This window comes from Meleagris gallopavo, chromosome 12 (genome assembly GCF_905368555.1).
Source record: "Meleagris gallopavo chromosome 12, MGAL_WU_HG_1.1, whole genome shotgun sequence".
NCBI lineage: Eukaryota > Metazoa > Chordata > Aves > Galliformes > Phasianidae > Meleagris > Meleagris gallopavo.
The window spans coordinates 998,154-1,013,819 of NC_139415.1; the positions used below are offsets into that span (position 1 = coordinate 998,154).

The 15,666-nt window shown below is 42.6% G+C and overlaps 1 protein-coding gene across 1 annotated transcript in view; it reads left to right on the plus strand.

Annotated features, from left to right (window-relative positions):
* Window positions 1-15,666, plus strand: part of ARIH1 (ariadne RBR E3 ubiquitin protein ligase 1) — a 47,833-nt gene that overhangs the window by 29,895 nt on the left and 2,272 nt on the right. The window contains exons 5-13 of the mRNA XM_085233607.1: window positions 92-147; window positions 3,730-3,796; window positions 4,359-4,465; window positions 4,887-4,929; window positions 6,202-6,273; window positions 12,260-12,390; window positions 12,487-12,544; window positions 13,801-14,061; window positions 14,872-14,984. Coding sequence (XP_085089733.1) covers window positions 92-147; window positions 3,730-3,796; window positions 4,359-4,465; window positions 4,887-4,929; window positions 6,202-6,273; window positions 12,260-12,390; window positions 12,487-12,544; window positions 13,801-14,061; window positions 14,872-14,984 — 908 coding nt within the window. The remainder of the gene's footprint in view (window positions 1-91; window positions 148-3,729; window positions 3,797-4,358; window positions 4,466-4,886; window positions 4,930-6,201; window positions 6,274-12,259; window positions 12,391-12,486; window positions 12,545-13,800; window positions 14,062-14,871; window positions 14,985-15,666) is intronic.

Below are 15,666 nucleotides of genomic sequence, written 5' to 3' on the forward strand. Positions count from 1 at the left end.
TGTAGTGAAGTCTGTTGCCTTGAAATTCTTTGTGATACAAAAATAAAATAAGCAGTGTTCCTTTTATGACCTTTCTGTTTCTTTTTTCCAGACCATTTCATGCCCTGCTCATGGCTGTGATATCTTAGTTGATGACAATACAGTTATGTAAGTATGAGACCTGCTACTTCTTAACTTTCCTCTCTTTTTTCGTTTTGTTACTAATGTGCTATTCAAGTGTTATGAAGAGCTTATAAAAAGCTGTGCAGAACTTTAATGTACCAGTGATTGGTGCTGAAGTGTCTATTTTGATACTGAAGATTTTTTGACTTGTTTAGGTCTTAAAAGTCCATGCCACAGTACAAGAAGGAAGGACTTCTTGACCAATTTGGTCATCAAGACAGTAGAATAAACACTAGGAAGTCTTTCCAAACCCTGTTTAACTGCTCTGTGTATTTAGTTTCCTTCAGTTTATGTAGCAGTTTGACTTCTCACCTGGTCAACTTGCTGGTTCACTGGGTCCTATACCTACAGTTGGTATGTGAGTCAGAGGAAGTTAGTCCTGTGCAATGCAGGGGATGCTTTATGCCTTCTGATAGAGAGAAGTTGACCCTCAGACAAAAAATTTGATTAAACTGGTATGTCAGACTGTGTCACTTTGCTCATTAACTTGTCTGGCTGAAGGATGTCTGCTCACACACAGCGAAGCAATGACTTCCTTGAGCTTCTTTCTCTTTTATATTGAGTGATGTTATTGCATGAGTAATATCCTTCATAATACTGAGCCTTGATTAAGTTCACTTTAATTCTTCATGCTAAAAGGCATCTAAACAGAAGCTCGTTTTTTCTTACCTTACTCCTTCCTTCCTGAAATCTGACTCACTCATTGATATTAATTTGCTGTTTTTTCTATCAGTTGCTCCCAGGCTGGTGACTTCCCATCTCCCTCTGCGCTAGCAGCTCTGTTACTCATAGTGTGTAGGCTGCAGAAAAGTGAACGAGCTGAAATGCTCTCGTGCTGTTGAGGGGTGGTTTGTGGAGTTCAGTGAGTGGAAGCTAAACTTAAGTTGTCAACTCATGATTGAGATTTTTGTTTACTGGAGTCTGAACCCAACTTGCGGTGTAGTGCATTCACAGTGGGAAATTTCTCAAGGGTGTTCTTGATTAGAACAGTTTGTGAGTAAGATGTGTTGTGTATCTCTTCAAATAGGCAGCTGAAGGTGCTGGAATTGGTGGAGACAGTGGGTGGTGGCAGTAGCAGGATGGAAGAGGAGGAGAGCAGCTCTGGCTTTGTTGCTGCTGTGTGATATTTAACAGTAGGTCTGATGACCCCTGCGATTTGCTTCGTGGTTACTATAGTAGAAAGAACCACAACCACGTGCTGTGGGATTCTCTCACCTAGAAACAGTAGGGGCTTCTGACAAGGGAACGGCACTTGCTCACTAAAGTGAACAGATTTTCCTGATCTAAATGGAGCTTGGGATGGAGGTGAAAACCTACTTTTTCCTGGTCTTATGGGGCACTCCTGGAATTTCTGGGGGAAGGAGGGTGCATCTTCTGTAAAATCCTCATGTGTCGCTTGAGAACAGAAGATGATAATCTGCAGCAATTCTACTAAATGGCAAGAACAAAGACATAAGTAATACCATCTGGAATCTTCACCCTCCCCTCCAATGTGCTTTTCTCTTTTTAGTTCTTTCTCTTTTGTAAATCCTCCAGCTCTGAGCTTTAGAAGCCAAAGAGCAGTGTGTACTGTGGAGAGACATTAATCTATCACATAGGTTAGATAGGCCAAATTATTCATTTATTCCTTTCTCAGTACTTTGTCTCAACACAGCAGTACATGTGCAAACTACATTCAAGTATACAAGTCCAAGCTGAGCAATCCAGATGACTTGCCTTGATTTGTGAGTTTTCAGCTAGCAGATTGATTGTTGGTCTTCCTCCTGCTCCTGTTCTTGTTGAGCTGAAGCAGGGAGACTTAGAAAGGGCCCCTTTCAGCTCTTTGGAGATCTTTAGACTAGCTGAAGGTAAGAGCTTCTAGCTCTTCTTCACCCTTGCTAAAGGTGCTGGTAATTGCTTTAAATTCACATGTAAAGTAAAGGACAGCTGCAGTCTTCAGATGAATTTGAAATCAGACTGACAATGTCAGTGTGTAGTATTTTTTTTTTTCAGAACTTAGTTACCAATAGAGATGAAGGGGTGATACTTTTCTTGCAAGCAGTTTACTTTTCCAGCTTACTTTTGTATCTTGGCTTGTAGAAGAACGGACCCAAAGGGTGATTTGTGGGCACTGGGAATGGGTTTCATCTCTTAATTTGTCTGCTTTATTTCATTATTTGTGGGGGGGAAAAAAAACCCCAGTAGTACTCATGAAAGCCAAATGTAGAGCAGGTGAGGGTGTTGGCACAGACAGGTGTAGGGAGCTTGGTAAGCAAAGGCAGTGGGCTGTGTGCTTCATGTGCTCTGGCTAGGTATGGCGTTACTCCCCACATTCCAGTTCCTCATGTGTACATTAAATGTCATTGATAAAACTTACTGTATTTTTTAATGCTTTAGAAGCTTATGTATAGAGTAAGAAAGCGAGTCATGAAATTCACGTGGCACGTTAAAATTCAGGGTTTTTTTTTTCCTTTTTTGGTTAGTTTTGCTCTGACATTGCAGGCTTATCACAGACAAGAGCCTGATGAGATGCTTTGTCAGTTAGTTTGTTTTTATTTTAGCACTGGGAATTTGGCTGTCACGTGCTATGTTTATGTAATAACTTGCATGTCATTTGTCGAGGAGCTCCCCAGACTGCTCAGGGCCAGGGTTTATGCAACGTCCCAAAGTCACGTGCTGTTCTTCAGTGCACGTTGGCATGATAACATGCAAGAGCACGCTTGATTGTGGCTGCACCCTGAAATGGGGTATTAATAGCAATATTTATGTGGTATGGTTCTATCAAGCTGAACTCCAGTTTAACTTAAAACAAATACCACAAAGTGCATCCAGCTTTATGTTGTGAGGGTTTATGGATGCAGATGTCTCTTTCATAACTGAAAAATGTATATAGTGGTCTTCAGCAGCGTGTAATGAAAGAACTTACAAGATATATAGCAGGGATGGTCTTCAAATAGCTGCTGGGTCCGTGTGGCCAGGACAGAAGCGGTCACCATGCTCTTAAAGGATTCCTATCTGTCTAGTTTTCTTTGCTCTCTTCCTTCTGAGCTGACTTAAAGTTGGTGTGTATACACCCTCTGTGATGTTGAATTTAAATCAGTTTTGAATTTGAATTGACTTTGGTTTTTATCATGAATACAACAGATTAAAACCACGTTGACTTTAAAACTGAAATGGTAGCATTCCTTTGAATCCCAGGTAATGTTAGATCTACCAGAGTCAATGCAGCACTTCTTCTGAAGACTTGCAAAGGAGTTTGACACAAAGTACGACTGTTTCGTGTGGATGAGCTGGTGAAGCTGTTTGCTCTGGTTCTTAGTCTCTCAAACTTTTTTAAATGAAAATCATCCTCACTCTTTGGACAGTATTTCTCTTGGACTATGTGAGCTTTCTATGTGATTTTCTAATTAATATTAGAAGTTAAATATGGTACCTTTCAATTTCATAACAAGAATAAATAGCAAATACAAAAAGAAACCTGCAAGCATAGAAGGAAGAATCAAAATAATTTGTCTTGACTTTCTGGTTACGTAGGGGAGAAAGGAGCTTTCTACTACAAGAATGTATTTGTTTTTTCCTTTTCTGCAGGCGTCTGATCACAGATTCCAAGGTGAAATTAAAGTACCAGCATTTAATAACCAATAGTTTTGTAGAGGTGAGTTTTGATTTGAAATCTGTGATGGCTTCGGGAGAGTTTTTTCTCTTGCTTGTGTACTGAGTGAGGCTTCTTTATAAATGTAGAGCAGGTTTTCTTTTGTGTGGTCTCTAATCAGATATAACTACAAATCAGGCTTTTCAGGGCTTGTTTCATAGCCCATTTAGTTACAGCTGTAGTTGTAGGAAAACAGTCAAGAAAATCTGTAGGATTGCAGAAGTGTTATGTAAAAATATGGTAAATATCTGTAGATGAAGAGATTACAAGAGCTATTCAATGTTTATTTTCTTAGAAGCACTTAATGTTTATGGTTATTAAATGCTACCTAAGATGCTTCAGACTGAAAATCATGAAACACCATTCTATAAAGAATAATGTGTCTTAAACATTTGTCATGTGAAGTAAAGCAGTAAAATGCCTTTAGCAAAATACTGCTAGTTTCACTGCTCCCAAAGCACCGTTCTGAGTTTATTTTGATTTTGAAGACTTACCTCTATCCCTCTTTCCTGGTTGTATGTGTTCAAATCCACTGTATTATGGCTTTTTTTTCTTTATTTCATAGTGTAATCGACTGTTAAAATGGTGTCCTGCCCCAGACTGCCACCATGTTGTTAAAGTCCAGTATCCAGATGCTAAACCTGTTCGCTGCAAATGTGGACGTCAGTTTTGGTGAGAACAATAAAGCAAAAGAAGTCAAGATTGCCTTTTACTTAGCACGTTGAAAGTGTTAATAAAATGAAATAATGAAAGCTAATAGAAGTTAATAATTAGTGAACTCAAGTGTCTTTCCCAAGTGAGATCCTTATGTTCACCTTCTTTGTTTATAAGATAGTTAATTTACTTTGCACAGTTACCTGAGTTGCTAGAAGGAAAATAAATCCCTGTTGAATCTAATATTAATACCCAGACTGATGAATGCAATGGATATCCAAATGGAGTTATGGGACTTGAGGGTTTTTTTAGTATGGGTAAGGTTTCCTTGGGGTTTTCCATATTCTTTCAGCAGAACCTCTCAGAAGAACTCCCATGATGTTAACCAAGTTAAATAAAAGTATAGCTGTCTATTTCATTTGCTGTTTTCCCCTTACAGCTTTAACTGTGGTGAAAACTGGCACGATCCTGTTAAATGCAAGGTGAGTATCTCAAAGTTCTTTGCTAAGTGTGCGACTTTGAAACATGTACAGTCAACTTATGTGCAGGACGTGCAGAAATGAAGCACGAGCCTTGCAGCTGTGCACATCGAGAAGCATTTTAGTTCACCTGTTCAGATGGTAACGTGAAAAGAATTAGAGAAGTCTTCCTGGATGCCTTTAGGATGCTTCACTTTATTTGTGAACCTCAGCTATTTGGGAAAGTGCCTGGAGGAGAAGGATGTTCCAGATGAGACCCTCAAGCAGAATTAGGAAGCTTCAGAAGTGAATGCTTTACTTTACAGAGAGTGTTCCTGTACTCAGCATTTCTGCACAGGGCTTCCACAGGGCTGAGGTTTGTGGCATGGAGAGAGTTGGGTCCTGGTTCTGGCACCTGTTTTCATACAGTGTACACTGCTGTTTCTTGTGGAGCTGTCCAAAGCTGTAATCAAACCTGGGATCCCGTGGCCCAGTGTGGAGTTCACAAACAGACGTGCTTTGTGCCTTGAGGAGAGCAGTCTGTCCATCTCCAGCGATGAATGCAACAAAACTTCCTTGGGGATTGGGGAAGGAAGCATTGCCAAAGGTGTAGTGTGTTCTCTGGAGAGACCAGTCAAACCATGTGGTCAGTTAGTTATCTCAAAGATGCAAGCAGGCTTTTGAAATTGTGTTCACTTGATATAGCCGTGCTTCCTCTAAGTTTAAGAGGTAAAAGCCTAAGTACGTGGCCAGGACACCAGAGGACAGTGTAAGTCTAAGGAAAATCCTATGACTTGATATGAAGTTAGCACAGAGGATCTGACTGCATTTTTTGCAAATCACTGTTAAAATAATTCTAACAGTCCTGCATGAAGTTTTTTCTTAGTTGAACTTAAGAACTGCCAGCTCACTGCTGAAGTGTTTGTGCATCAGCTGCATTGTGATGGTGCAGCAGGAAGCATCTGCAGCTAAATGGATTGCTCTTTGCTCTGCTTCCCAACATCACCTCACTATTCTCCCTACCCAATTTACAGCAAGACAATCCCCAAAAGACAGGATCTGGGAATAGTAATAATGGCTTAGAGTTCTGATCCTTTTTCCTATCCTGGTGTGTGTCTAAAGAGTAAGACAGAAGATTTTTATCCACTAAAGGAAGCTTTGTGAAGTCTCATCTCATTGTGGTAGCATTCAGCTCGTACGTGGCTGTGCATTCCTTGCCATCAAAGTAATGTAAGCAGCTCTCTTGGGGACCTTTACGGTTCCTCTCTTTTAACTTCTCCTTTGTTTTTCTAACAGTGGTTAAAGAAATGGATTAAGAAGTGTGATGATGACAGTGAAACTTCTAATTGGATTGCAGCAAACACAAAGGTGAGTTTTTTCCTTGTATTTTATATGCAGTATCAGACTGAAAGAAGAATGGCAATCTAATTCCTCAATTCTAGGAGTGCTTTTTTTCTGTCATGTGTCATGAAGAACAAACATTAAAATACACAATCAGTGCTTGTTTGAAGTGCAGCTGGAGGTGTTACTGCCTCGAATCAGGTTAAATAGGTGTGTTCATGTGGAGGAGTTGATTTGAGACCCAAAGGAAACTCAGATTTCAAGTCTTGGGGCTCCTGTCTGGCACTGATGGCTTCCCCAAGCAAATCAGTGCCTCACTCCAAGTGTGTGAAACATGTTAACACCACCTGTGGCTTGATTCGCCTGCAATAATTTACATCTGCTTTTAAATCCCCTGGGCTGGTCTCTTGAGGAGTTGTTCATTTCCGTTGGGCATCATTCCAGATAGAGCCTGGCAGAACAGCTGTTAGGATTTTATTATGTAAATGTCTTCGTTCCAGCTAGCTCAACTTTGCATGAAACTTCAGCTTGTCTGCATTTGCTCGATTTGGGAGGAATAAAAGCAAGGGTTGGCACGGCAGGGAGGAAACAAAAGAAGCAGATGCCATCAGAGCCAGGAGCAGACCTGGGTCTCATGGCTGCCAGAGGGGTGGAAGAAGGTGGGGAGGGTGTTAGGAAATGGCTGCTTTGTTTTCTTAGCTCTGTTGTATAACTGGTCAATGGTATTGTTTGCAGCGGCGCTGCTGCTTTCTGGGGCTGGCTGCATGTTTTTCATTGAGCTGGAATGTTGTATTATGGTGAAAGCAGAAACACCCATTGGTGAAATGCACAGTTAAAATCATGCTGAAACTGTGCAGTCTGTTGCTTTTTTCTGTTTCATGGGTTGATATTTGTGTGGTCCCTGCTTGGAGGCTGAGTGTTGCTCAATAAAACGAACATGGCTTTTTCTGGGAATAACGTGCTCAGAGATGAACTGTAGCTCCAGAACTAAATCGCATTTATTCCAAGTTTGCTTGGTCTTCAGATATTGCCTATGCTAAACCTGAGGAAGAAGAGCCAAATAACTTGGAAAGGGTTGAGTATGCATGCAGCTTTTTTAGCCTTGGGACCCAAATATTTGGAATATTGCCTTGTAGCAGCCTTATTTTTCATGTAACTAAGGGGGTCAGGTGAGCATCTGCTGCCCTCAGGGTGTTACTGATCGTAGCTTTAAAAGCTCCACATCCCATCGTTTTAAAACCAGCATCTAGACTTCGCCATCAAGGAGCCATGCTAGTGGTATTTAAAGCATAGCTCAGAAGTAGGATTGAATGTCAGCAGTAATAACTTGTTGTGGGAAACACCCATCCAGAGGATGGTGAAGAGAGGAAATGAATGTGGCCAAGCCATGTTGGCATCAGCCCAGCTTATCTGTTAGTTCCTGCAGTCTGGTGTCAGTGGCAGAAGAGATGCTGCCCTTGAACACCGCTGTCTAAGTTACTTCCTCGAGATGCAAGATGATGCTTTGGAGCTCAGGTGCGTTGAGTTTCTTCACTTTGAAAAACCTAGAAGGGAATTGGATCAGATGCTGTTTTCAGTATATTTCTGTTGCTCCTGCTGTCTCAATTTCTGGCATTTTTCGAGTTCTCTGAGCATGGCCCTGAGCTGCAGTCCTGTCCCTCATGGTCTCTGTTCAGGGAAGAACACTTCCCAGCTTATCGTGGTAGAGGTGCAACCAAAAATACTACTATTCCTGGAATGCGTGTGCTTGAAGTCTGGGTAATGCTTTGTAACAGGAGGACATGAGATAGGCTTATTCCACCTTGCCCTGGGAGGCAGAATAGGGGAGGAACATCAGGCAATTGTTGTGTGAGAGAGTAGAAAAATGAACGGAATTGATTTCTGCTCACAAACTGGAGTGACACGATGCATTTTTTGGTGAGTTTTGTGCAGTGATCTGAATGAGAATGAGTTTGAGGAGTGAGTTTTGTGGTCTCCAGTATAAGTTGGATATTGCATTATTTGTTCTTAGGAGGACTGTATGCTTTTTTTTTTAACTTGCCTATACAAAAGATAGCAGCTCTTGCTGTAGTCAATGGTCTTGCACAAAGATGAGCTGTGTTCACGTGTGAGATCTGTAAACTAAATTCAAATTGAAGCCAGTGCAAGTGTTATCAAGCCTTTAGTTCTCAATCTTTTTCAGACAAAAGGGTTGAAATCTTCAAGGTTTTGTGTGTTTCTTTTTCTCACTTTGTTACACAAACTTGGTTCTTGAATAGTTGCTTTCTTGGATAAACTAGGCAGCTTTCTGGTGCTGTGTGGTTTCTGTGGCTTTGGGAACCATGCAGATCAACTACGGTTGAACCTTCAAAGGATGAATGAAGAAAAACACAATTTGAATTTGTGTATTTTAGGCTCATAAAGTATATCAGGACTGCCTGAAAGGAGCCTAGGAGGAAGAAGGGGAACAAAACCACTGGAACAAGGGTTTTGAAGTGGATTTTTCTGTATTAGTCTTTCAGCATCTTTGAGTATTAAGGGAAGAAGAAGAAAGATGTTAACAATCTGGTATTCACCCAAGGCACTGTTTTTTGTTGCAGAATTAAATTGATAGTAATGAGCGCTGTTGATCTGATACTACAAGTGCCCTTGCCTTACTGCTTTTGGCTCCATCTCATTATCTTCTGGGCTAGACAAGACCTGTACATCTAATGTGTAAAACAAGCAGTTTTTTCTTCCTTCTTCACAAAAACTATTGGACTTTTTTATCCTTCAAGAGAGACTGCAATGGCACGAACCCATTTCTCTTTTCAGGTCACTTTTAATGCCTCAGTATTTACTCTCACTGTACTTTCTGGGAGTCCTGCATTTGTTCTAACCTGGCAGAATCCTGCAGCCAGCTGATCCTTCCTGGGTACCAGCAACTAACTTTGTTCTTTCATTTCTCGCCAGCGTGATGTTGTGTCAGAACCACAAACAGCATTTGCCCCAAGATGTCAAAGTGCCATCTTTCCTCTCAGCTGAGCAGGCATTGAAAGTATCCTGCTTTGCTCCCTGATTCTAGGTGCTGTCACAGTGTACAGTTTTGTACTAACTATAGTTAAGATCAGTAGTGGATTTTGTGGAAGTGCTTCGTGAAATCTGTGTGGCATTGAGGATTCGTCTTTTAGGGGAGGTTACAGGTGGAGGCGTTGCTGGCAGAGCAGCTGATGTACATCTCTTGCCTCTGGGAGCCCTGGAGAGGGCTAATCTGTTTTGCCTGCACTGACCTAAGAAATGTGTTTCTATTTAGCCTCCTGTTTGCAAAGTGGCTTGCGGTGTTTTATGGACATGCAGCTTTTTATGACAAAATAGAGATTGTTCTCCTTTGGGAGGTTTGTCTGGGCTGTTGTTTCAAAGTGCAGTGTGTGAGTGCAACACCAAATTGTTTGGGGTGGAGCGATGCTAATGAGGTCACTTCTGCATCATGATATGATAGATAACGTGCAGCATAATGTGCTGGTTGAGTAATTTGATTTGCTGGCTTTTATTTTGTTGCTTGGCTGTAATTCTCAATAAGGTCTGCCTTCCGTATCCTCCTTATGTATAAATCTCCCTCACTCATTCCATTATTGGCTTGAGTGGTTGCTGCTTTTTTCTTTCCGCTGCTGTTCAGTGTTTTTCTCATGGCTTTTCCTTAATTTTTAATGATGTTCAACTATGATGAGCTAATCAGGCTGGGATTTTCACAGTTGTGACAGATTAAGCTAAACTTGAGTCCTGGTGTTTGTGCAGGACTGGGAGAATGAGAGGGGCTTCCTGGAGAAGACAAGCAGATAGTGTACTGGTACTGTCTCTTTTGTGGAAACCATTTTGTGGCCGAAGCTCACAACTGGGTTAATTAATTGGGAACAATCTTACCTGACTGGACCTTCATCTTATGGGCAGCCCAGTGGAACTGGTGTGAGAGAGCTTGCAAAGGAGCTACTCTGCTTCATTTACTGTTTGTAGCTGGATAAGCATTCGTGGTAGGAAAGAAAGCAGGGCTGCATCGTTTTCCTTTTGTGCTTGCTTGCTGCTCAAACCTATCAGAGCGCCTAGCCAAAAAAGCCCTGGACCAAACAAAATAACCAGCCAGCTTGCATGCAGTGTATTTCAAAGCACAAGAACAGAAGTAACTGCAGAAAAAAGCCTTCATCAAGCTCCCCGATCTGGGGAATCTCATCTATGTGAAAAGCCTAGGTTAGGAACTGGGCTTGGTCCTCTTGCTCGGGGGCGACCTGCTGATGGGATGGAGTGCTGCTGTTCTCTCCTGGCAGGATGGCTGGGAGAGCAGCACTCTCCAATCAAGAGCCCTAATGGCTCCCTTCAAAGGAATGGCTGCACCCTTGTTCAGGAAAACCTTGTTGGTTGTGTGATGTCACGTGCTTCTGCTGCTCAGTCCTTCATTCTTCCTCTTCAGAAGCAGACAGAAGGAGCAGAGCAAGGCTTGGAAAAGACAGAAATGAAATCATCATTGAAAAGAGGGGGAATCATTAAATGTTTTGTGTTGAAAAGCCCCTCTAGATGTCATCTTGCTCAGAATCCTTTGCAAGAAGGAAAAGTAGCTCAAAACACTTGAACTGTTTTGGCCAAAAAAGCAGCTGTGATCTTTTATGCGAACCTCTTCTCCCTTGCCTGTCTTCCCCTTGTAACACATTTGTCACTTCTGATCCGTGTTGGACTCTTGCTCCTTTTGATTTATTTTCTGAGCACTTCTCAGTGTGCAAATTCTACTGTCCCTTGCAGTACAAATAGGCAAAGCTGTATGCAGATCTTGCTCGTGGTGATACTTGAGGCACGTGGAGTGAGAGTACAGGAATCTATTGGATCGTGTCCTATATAAAAGTAGCAGTTGCAGACTGCTGTGTGTTAGTTACCTCCTTTACTGAGAATAATCAATACTGAGTGTTGGAATAGGAAATCATGCTCACAGTGTCTCCTCTGGTTAGCAAAAGGTAATGATGTGTTCCTGACTGGTGCATCTGCATTATGTGACCATGAGTAAAGTGCTGCAGGGACAGGAACGAGTGGCAGAAGAGCTGGACTGCCTTCCTTTGCTTGTAGGGGCAGCATGGGGATTTTTTTTTTTGCTGTTCAGGCTTTGGGTATTCAGTAGGGGATAATACAGAAGTCTTTAGGATATTGCAGAAATCTTTTCTTTTGAGAGTTCTACTTGAGTTGAATATTGTTTTAGGAAGTGGCCACATTCTGCAGATGTATGCGAGGGATATTTTAAAAATAAAAATAAAACCAACCTATTCCCCAAAGATTTCACTGTGCAGTGCTGCTCTTTGATGTATCCTCCTACTTGGCAGAGGCCTCATACCTGAAAAGGAAGCCCCACGTGGGCTTCTGTAGAAAAGTCTTCAGTGAGGTGTCACGTGAAGAGGAAAAAAGGAGCCTGACAGGAGATGTAGAAATGCCCCAGGAGGAGAATTGTCTTTTTAGCTGACAGAAGCTTCTTTAAAGCACAATAGATTATTGCTGCTAGTTTTTGGATACTTCTGGGATGACATTTTACAACTGCAGGTGTCTCAGATTGATAGCAGCATGGTACCAGCTCACTGTTAAGCTTGTTTCAGGCTTGAGTGCTGCAGTGAACCACACACTTGACAGTGAGGAAAGCCAGATGCCTTCCCCTGGGTAATTATGGATCATCAATCAATACTACCGTAATTTTGGAGAAGGTTGTGAAAATAACCCATCCAGTTTACTGCTAGTGATGTGCAATAGCAGTGTAGATGAAATGTGTTGTTCCTTAGAGGTTTCCAGTTTATTTTGTTTGTTTGCTATCTGGTAGCTCTGAGTTTTGGTATTAAAGGCGTGACTTGGAAGAAGAACTTAAAGATCAAAGGGGAAAAGGAAATTGGGTATTTCACTTGATATGCCATTTCTTGGTGCTGTGGGAACCCTTCTAACTTCAGGACGTGGTTAAGGGGTACCATGCCTAAAAGTCCCAGGACTAAACCTGTTTTGCTTCCCCTGCTAACTGTGCTCTGTGTACTGTCAACAGGAATGCCCAAAATGCCACGTCACCATTGAGAAGGACGGGGGCTGCAACCACATGGTCTGTCGGAACCAGAACTGCAAAGCTGAGTTCTGCTGGGTGTGTCTGGGCCCCTGGGAGCCTCATGGATCTGCCTGGTGAGTTTGGAAGTGGGCTTTGTGGGGAGGTGAGGAAGCCATGAGAGAAAGAGCATTTGTTTGAACTAGAGTCTGGCATCTTTGTCCCTGTTACAGGTACAACTGCAATCGTTACAACGAGGATGATGCAAAGGCAGCAAGGGATGCACAGGAGGTGAGTCCATAACCTTTGGTGGTAAGGGAAATCAACTCTGTCCCATTCTTTTGGGCTTTCTGTAAACAGACATCAGCCCCAAGGAATTTCCTGAATTTGGGCATGAATCCAGAAGGCACCAGCAGCTTTGGATTCCTGTCTTGTGTAAGGTTCAAAATCACTTTAGCCCATTTTAAAGAACACGGTACCTCAGTTGTTATCTGTCGTGCTGCCTTGTCTATTTTATAGCAGCTCTTTGCATGAAGTCATCATACTGCAGGTCAGACAGCACTCCCAGCACCCTTTGGAAAATGTCTTCACTGCAGAGTTCTTAATGCTAATCCTGAAGTATTTAAGCACAGTAGACTTTTTAAGTTATATAGCATAGACTTCAGTTATTCCACTAATTATACTAGGAGGCCTGACGTAAGGAGAAATTGAGAGTGAAGCTGCAGCTACATTGAACTGCTTTGTGAATATGGCTAGCACAGCCAAAACCCCTGCTAACTTTTAATGGGGAGGAATTGCGTGCTGTGTGCTGCAGCTTGCAGAAATCATTTCCTGCACCTCTGTCAAAGTACTGTTGCAGCCAAGAACCCAAGTATTTCCTGCAGCCCCACCTCCTGCAGATAGGATGACTTGGCCTGATGCGTGCTACCCTTGTACAGACTCTGTGCAAGTTGAACCATGCCCATGTTGTCCTTGTTCTCAGCTGATCTGTCAGTGAGAAGAAAATGAGATTAATGACTGTGTATTGAGTCATCTTGGATCTCTTGTACTGCATAGCACGTGGCATCTTCCCCTGCCTTGTAATTGACGTGCCTAGGCAACCTAAGGTTGCCCTCTTAACACAACCACCATAAATTTTTAATTAGAATTCCTTAATAGCCAAAAAAGGAAAATCTGCTTCTGGCTGTTTGTCATGACACTGGAAGCATTTATGTCCTCGTAACTTGAGATGGGAGGCTGAAGTTAAAAACTTCAGGCTCCAGCAGTGTGATTCTAATTATTTTTGAGGCTGGGAGTGAAGATGCTGCAGCTGTGGTGGGAAGTTCACCACATGACAGCAAGCTGCAATGGGTCTGGCCCCTCCTCTGGGCACAGAGTGAGGGTTAACAGTGCTGCACACTGTTGGCCAACGAGAGGAGTGGAAACTCCTTTGGAGAGGAAGCTTGTTCTTAGTGTCGGGAAGAGCCTTGTGAAGGGCTTACTTCTCTCGTAGCCATTACTTTGTTTTAACTATTTCTTTTCTTTTTTCCTAATGGGAATTAACGCAGAGATCCAGAGCAGCCCTGCAGAGGTACCTGTTCTACTGCAACCGCTATATGAACCACATGCAGAGCCTGCGCTTTGAGCACAAGCTCTATGCTCAGGTGAAGCAGAAGATGGAGGAAATGCAGCAGCACAACATGTCGTGGATTGAGGTGCAGTTCCTGAAGAAAGCAGTTGACGTCCTCTGCCAGTGTCGTGCCACACTCATGTACACTTACGTCTTTGCCTTCTACCTCAAAAAGAATAATCAGTCCATTATCTTTGAGGTAGGAGAAAACGTGGTTATCAGGAGCTCAGATAACAAAGATGAGTGAAATAGGGGTTTTCAGTTTGGAGAAATTGTTGTCTCCATTTGCCATGGAAGTTTTCTGAATTTTCTGTTTGCAGTATAGCAGCCCTGCTAGGCATTATGTAGGTGCTCTGCTGGCAGAGGAGGCAGAGTTACAAGTTGCCACACTCTGAAACAAGAAAAAGGATCAAAGTTCTGGTTTTGAACTGGCAAAGAATGCACAAAAGCTTAAAGCTGGTGTTTTGCATTTCCCTGGCCTTTTCTAAGGGCGCTACCATTAAAACTGCACTTGAAGATTTAAATGATCTGCTTTGCAGGTGAAACTATTAGCTATTTGATTTGAAACGATCCTTTGCTGGTGCACAACCTAAGCAGAAGGCTTCTGTACTGTGTGCAGAACTACTGAGCAGCAGTCCAAGCTGTGCTCTGATGCTGCAGTGCCTGTACTAGGAGTCAGCAGAGGCTTTGCCAATGCTGAGGATAAACAAATAGACAAGGGACACAATGGGAGATAATTTGGCCTGTACCACACTGTACTGCTAGTAAGGAAAAGACTTTTCAGGCCTGCCAAGATATTCCGGATTGAGAAAGACATAAGACTTGCTGGTAAATACACAGATTCTGTTCTGATGAAATTTCTTCTCTTTTATTCATGGTTCTCAAACCAGGCTACTTTAGTATTATATTATGCAGTTTCACTCTCATGTTTTTTTTTCATTTGGACTGATGAAAGAAGTTTCTTCCTCCTAAAAAATACTTTTTTTTTTTTTCCCCTCCGTCTTTGCAGAATAACCAAGCAGACTTAGAGAATGCTACAGAGGTGCTTTCTGGGTACCTTGAGCGAGATATCTCCCAAGATTCGCTGCAAGACATAAAGCAGAAAGTACAGGATAAGTACAGGTTTGTTCCTGAACAGCTATCTCAGAGCTGCCCTACCTACTGTATTGTCATCCATTGTGGTATGCTGTGGTGTGGTAACTCGCCAAGTTGGCGTTTTCTCCAGTCATGTCCCTGGGACTGCTTGATGTCAGCCTCCTGCTGTGCTTTGGGATCCTCAGCCTGCCCCTGAGCCTCCGGCAACAGCAGAGCAATGCCTTGTGCCAGCCCCTGACATCTGGTGACCAAAAGCAATGGCTCTCCATGCACTGCGCAGAAGGAGCACTGAGGAGTGGCCAGGGCTGAGACAGACCTGTGCAGGCAGGTCTAGGGAGAACAAGGAGTGACTTTGTTGTTCCCAACCCATAGTTTTGGCCTAGGTCAAGTTGCTGTAATAAAGCAGTCAGCTCTTTCCATTGTCTGTTGAGTCTGCTTGCACAGCACGTCCCTTGAGCAAAAAGCGAGTGCAGAAAAGCTGTACTGAGTGAGGAAAAGGGAGAGAAGCAGCCTGATCAACTCAGGAAGAGAGCAGGAGAGCTGGGGCCCAGGTGATACAAGTGCCAGTGCTCTTTGTAGTCCTGGGGGAATTGCTTTTGCGCAGTGGAAAAACACAAAGCTGTAAAATGCGAATGAGTCACAGGATTATGTCTTCTTTTTTTGAGGCGTTTTGACAAAGTCACCAAATTTCTTACATCTAACTTGGGGA